This window comes from Prionailurus bengalensis, chromosome B1, assembly GCF_016509475.1.
Source record: "Prionailurus bengalensis isolate Pbe53 chromosome B1, Fcat_Pben_1.1_paternal_pri, whole genome shotgun sequence".
Taxonomy (NCBI): domain Eukaryota; kingdom Metazoa; phylum Chordata; class Mammalia; order Carnivora; family Felidae; genus Prionailurus; species Prionailurus bengalensis.
In genome coordinates this window covers 199,241,427-199,247,426 of record NC_057344.1, presented here as the reverse complement: position 1 = coordinate 199,247,426, position 6,000 = coordinate 199,241,427, and the positions used below count along the sequence as shown (strand labels likewise).

The 6,000-nt window shown below is 47.4% G+C and overlaps 1 protein-coding gene across 1 annotated transcript in view; it reads right to left on the bottom strand.

The window, feature by feature from the left end:
• Positions 1 to 597: 597 nt before the first annotated feature.
• The window catches only part of CLNK (cytokine dependent hematopoietic cell linker), a 64,195-nt gene continuing 58,792 nt past the window's right edge, over positions 598 to 6,000 (bottom strand). Inside the window, exon 15 of the mRNA XM_043556989.1 lies at positions 598 to 744. Within this exon, the coding sequence (XP_043412924.1) occupies positions 598 to 744 (147 nt within the window). The remainder of the gene's footprint in view (positions 745 to 6,000) is intronic.

The window sequence follows — 6,000 nt, the reverse complement described above, 5'->3', positions numbered from 1 at the left end:
ATTTCACACCAGAGCATTTCTGCTTTCCTCCAGAAAGAGCATTTCTGACTTCCTCCATGTGATATTCACAAGCAGTCTCCTTTTCTACTACAGTCGTCCGGACACTTGAATTTCCAGGATCACAAATACAATAGTTAGCTTACGTTCACCAATATCTTTAGCCTGAGGAATCTCAAAAATCTAAATTCACAAGTCCTACCACTCCAGAAATAAAGGCAGGGGCAGGTCCTATAAAGAGCATAAACTTGGGAGTCTCACATAGATCTGTCCTGTGCGAATTGCAAATATTTCAGCAAACCTTGTCACCTTTATTTCTCATCTGTGACATAGGCACAAGGACCACATTTACAGTTTTCTCTTTAGATGATACGCTTTTAAAAGCCAGTTTTTATTTTTTTGCTTCTTATAGATATTTCTTCTGTGGCTTGAACTTTCGAAACTAAGATTGAATTTCCAGTTTCCATGGTAAAAGGTTTTTCTTTTTCTCCGAGGTCAAGAAAGTGATCCCTCGAAGCCACAGAACGTCATCTTTTGAAATCATTGGAAAATGGGTGGAGGCATCGGATCCCCTGAACCAGAGAGAACACAGAGCCCAGGCTACCACGGCGAGAAGCATCTGCTGAAGGAGAGCGGCTGTGTTAGATAGCATTGCACCCTGTGGATTCCAGTTTTATCTTTCCCGTCAATTAGTACGATGGGAAAATACTTGTAGTGTTCGATCATGTCTTCCACCGAATTAAATTTCTGAAACACAGAAAAGAAAGTTAATGAAAATGTAAATATCTTTTGTGACTGTGGGTTAAAGCACAGAGTTAGATGCTTCATTTTAGTTAGAGAAGAAGTTAATTCAATTTATATATATATATATATACACATAATATATCTATAATATAGAGATATATAAAATATATTAATATATATAATATATAAAATATATATATATTTTGAATTGTGAAGGTGTGTCATAAAGTGGGTTTTTTGTTTTTTTGTTTTTTTTTAAAGAATGGGGAAAGCCAGCTCTGGAAGGATGGGAGATAAAAATGATAAACTAACAAGGGAGAGCAGGGTGCTTGGGGAGACCAAAAGTGAGCGGGTCAGGGCTCGACCTTCACTTCGTAAATTGGTCAGAAGGCCTCAGTGAGCTTCCCTCCTGGAAACCCCTCCGTTCCAAGGAGTCCTGGGGTAATCAGAAGGAATAGAGCTGGCCTCAGGGCGCTGGTAGCTGTTAGCCAATGTCCCTTCCTTCCCAGGGCTTCTTGTGAAACACCGAGGTGATAGCAGACCTTCACATGTTGATGTTTCTGGAGGTACACGGGTAAAGGGCTGTGGACAGTGAGATTATTTCTTTTTCCTTTTTCTTTTTTTAAAAGTTTATGTATTTCGGAGAGGGAGAGAGCAAGCACGAGTGGAGGAGGGGCAGAGAGAGAGGGGGACAGAGGATCTGAGGCAGACTCAGAGCTATCAGCACAGAGCCCAATGTGGGGCTCCAACTCACGAACCACGAGATCATGACCTGAGCCAGGATCAAGAGTCCAACTCTGAACCGACTGAGCCATCTAGGTGGCCCAAGATTATTTCAAGCTTAGGAAATCAGGATGTGCTTTGCTGAAGATGTAGACTTGAAACGGGCTATACCTTCTGGGTGATTCTACATAAAGGGGCAAGAGGTTTAAGGATTCTAAAAGCAGAGGAAGAAGCATGAACGAAGACAGATGTTGAGGACAAGGGAGCACGGACAGTGATGCTGCTGAACTGAGTTTGGGTGTGTTCTCAAAGGGAATACTGGAGGACGAGTGGGAAGAGCTTGCTCAGTCTGCCTTGCACACCTTAAGACGATGCGTGCCCTCGATCCTCCTTGGCCACAACCCTGTAAGGTGAGCAGGGCAGGAGGAACAGCCTTCATGCAAGAGCTAAGGAAACCGCAGCTCAGAGACGTGGCCTGACCTGCTTGGAGGTCACACAGCTAGGGGGTCAGGACCAGGAATGGAACCTGGTTTTTCTGGACATGAGTCTGCTCCTTCCCTTCTGCACCTTGCCAGTGGCTTGTGAGCCCGGATGCCAACAGACCAGGATAGAGACGACACAGCCCGAAGGGAGGGAGCCATGGTGGGGATGACTCTGATGCTGTTCTAGAAGCATCATACACACTCCTCCCTCTGCCCAGTGCGCCCCAGCACAGAAATGTTTGCGGGCCTTCGCAACATCCAGCAGGAATGAGATGGCCTTGGTGCCGGTCCTCATGGGGATTACATTCTAGTGGGGGCAGATGGAAAATAGTTTCCTGTGCAAGTAGGTGATTTCATTTAGGGACAATGTGCTCTGAAAATAGTCAGCTTGGAACTCAAGAGGGACCTTCCCTTGGGGCTGCACGTAGTGGCTGGGAGGGAACTGCTGTTTCCTCAGGGGAGTTCTGAGTTGAAATACAAGAGACCTGTAACTGCCATGGCGGTCCCATCCTTCCCGCCACTTGTGGAGGGTGTGAAGAGTAAAGAGGTGTCACAATGGGGGAAAGAGGCGGGCAATGACGAATTTCCTGACATGGGCCAGTCCCTGGATCCACTCCGTTCCTGCCTGTGCTGATGATGGAGTTCCCAGGGTTCTCCGGTGTTCCCACCCAGGCTCATCCGACTTTGTGTTCTGTCTTTTCACACTGAAAACAGTCCTGATGAAATCTGTAAGTGGCTGGCCCCTCTGTGCCTGTTACTGTATCTGGTTTCAGTGAGATGACCCACCTGTCCACCCCTAACAGGTATTCAATAGCTACCAGTTCCTACCTGATGCTGAGGTAAGGTGGTTTTGCCAGGGGTCACACGGGGAAAGCAAGTGTTGTGTTACAGAGGTCGTAGGTGAAGGGCCTGTGGGGACCGAGTGCCTGAGTTCCAAACTGGGCTCTCCCACTCACTAGCTGTGTGACCTCAGGCAAGTTTCTTACACTCTCTGTTTCAGTTTCTTCACCTACGGACAGGGATGGTAACATCAGGACGTACCTCTGAGGACCATTGTGAGGATTAATTGAGTTGACACATACATAGCGTTTAGAAGAGAATTTAGTGTATACAGTGAGTGCTCAATAAAGTCAGTCATTCCTATGACCTCATCCTTTCTAGGTTTGCCAAGAACACGAACAAAGACCAATGAAATCACTGGAGAGGTTTATAGACCATCACTGTATGCTTTCTACGCCATCAGGAAGGCTTTTTTATGGTGTTTCACTTCCAGTTATAAACTAAGAACAGAGTTTTCTCTTTTTTCACATTTGGCAAGACCAAAAGTAATGAAGGCAAGCCTGTCACGTGGAAGTCTTCTGTGACATTGGCTAACCCCATGTGGCACAAAAGAAATTTCTCTTCCCTGATGTTCATCTTCAGAGGGAAAATGCTTGCTTCCAGAATATTCTCATTCCTGCTATCTTTAGGATGGTCTTGAAATCATGAGTCAATATTAATTATTTTAATAACCTACTGCCTGGATGCCAATGTATATGAAATCATAATTTGAATAAGTGGTAGGAAGCAAGCAAGGCGTCATTTCTTATTATTTCCTCCTTGTGATAGGCCCACAACTGACACATTAAAGAGACTTTTAAAAAATATTATAATTAAGCTCTTAATTTTATATTAAATGATTTTTTTTTCCAGGAGGAGAGCAAATGTCATCCTAATATTAGGTCTTAAAAAACTTGTTTATGCATCAGGCTCTGTGCTGACAGCTCAGAGCCTGGAGCCTGCTTCGGATTCAGTGTCTCCCTTTCTCTGTGCCCCTCCCCTGCTCATGCTCTGTCTCTGTCTCTCTCTCCTCTCAAATAAATAAACATTAAATCAAATAAAAAAAATTTGTTTACACCTCTTGTGTTTGGCCTATATACCAGCTGTAGGCAATGGTTGACTGCCAGAAAGGTAAGCAAATCTGTTTGGGTGCACGCATAGGAGTGAGAGAAGACAAGAGAAGCAGAACAGCAGATGGAAGAAACGAGAAGCCATAAGCTCATGGGCTCATTGTTTGTCTCTACTAGTTTTTAAAGTTTATCAGGTTGGGGAACCTGGGTGGCTTAGTCAGTTAAGCGTCTGCTGACTCTCGATTTCCACTCATGATCTCTCATGGTTTGTGACCTTGAGCCCCGAGTCAGGTTCAGTGCTGACAGTGCAGAGCCTGCTTGGGATTCTCTTTCTCTCTCTCTGCCCCTCCCCCCTCTAAATAAATAAGCAAACTTCAGGGAATGGTCTGGTGATGGAAATTGCTCCCTTCTATGAGCTTTCACGGAGATGTTGACAAACGTGATTTCTAAACTTAGATGTAGGGTTCATGTCTGGCAGCAGATGAAGTTCCTCAGGTTATGAATGGCAGGTGCCTCTCTGGCCAGGGCTGGGGTTCTACCAGTTGCTAAATATTTCCAGCCTCACCCCTGCTCAGGTACATGCATAGATGGGCACAGATTAGCAGGGTCTCCCTGGCCTCCAGGGACTCTGTGTCCCCAGAATGGGGATTCATTCAGAGAAGAGGAAGAGACAGTGTGACCACGGAGGCAGAGATCAGAGCCATGTGGCCCACAAGCCAAGGAGCCAAGGATCGCCCAGAGCCACCGGAAGCTGACAGGGGCAAGGAAGGATCCTTCCCTCAGTGTCCAGAAGCCCCGCTGATACTTTGATTTCAGGTGTCTGGCCACCAGAATTGCAGGAGAGTACATTTTTTAAAGATGTTTATTTACTTTTGAGAGACAGAGCATCAGCAGGGGAGGGGGCAGAGAGAGAGGGAGACACAGAATCCGAAACAGGCTCCAGGCTCCGAGCTGGCAGCACAGAGCCTGATGCGGGGCTCGAACCCACGAGCAGTGAGATCATGACCTGAGCCGAAGTCGGACGCTCAACCCCCTGAGCCACCCAAGTGCTCCACATTTCTGTTGTTTTAAGCCACCAAGTTTGTTTGCAGTACTTGGTTACAGGCCCCAGAGAGTGAAGGTGATGGGTCTTTCCGAAATCTGAATTCAGACATGAGTTTCTAGCCACGTGGCTAACAGGACGATGCACATACCTAATCTGCAGTAAAATGGACCTTCCCAGGCTTATTCTTGGCAGACGCGTGTGGGTTTGCTCGCCTTCTGTGCTCGCTTTCTGGGGCCTCGTCCAGGCATCCCCTGCAGCCCCCCATGCCCCGGGGAGAGCTGCACCTCACCTCTGCCCGGGTGCACAGGCCTGATGCAGGGGCTTTGGGGAATCATTTACGATGCAAACCCATACTGACGAAGCACCTGCCCTTTATGAGTTCGGCACTCTGTTTACATCATCTCATCTTACATGTAATAACTCCCTGGAGACAGGCGTCGCTGCATTGGATGTGTGGTTCAATTCTAAGGTTTGCAAGACAGCCCCACAGCCACGCAAAACCAAAATTGTCCCTGAAGTCCCTGTATCTCATTACCTTTCTCCTCCAGAGTCGGACTAAGACCCTCATTCTTCATTCGAACCCCAGGTGAAGTAGCTAGTGACTAGCCTGCACTCAGCACAGCCTTACTGTGCCCAATTCTTTCTTCCTTTTGTAAAGCTGGGAGAGTCTCCCCCAGCCAGGCGGGGGTGCCCACGCATGGAGGGATGCAGGAGGGAGCTGAGGGCAAGCTAGACCGTCCCAGCCTTGTGCCAGTGCCCGTTCGCTGGGAGGACGGGCAGGAAGAACCAGTGTAAAGTCTCACTTCTCACCCAGTGCCTGGCACACAGGAAGCTTCCAGAAAAGTGTTAACTATTCTTCCACCCACGTTCTGGGCTGTTTTCAAGGAGGCTGGGGACTGTTTGCGTTTGGTCACGATGTTATCTGAGACCATATGAATAGTTATGCAGGATGAGAAATGAACCCCAGCCTTGCCGTGTACCTGCTGTGACGGGGGCGGGGGGGGGGGGTGGTGGTGGTGGTTACTCAACATTTCTGTCTTCGTGTCACCGCCTGTTAAATGGAAATATTGGCGGCACCTAAGTCCCAGGGTCGCCATGAGGATGAAATCGACCCACTTCG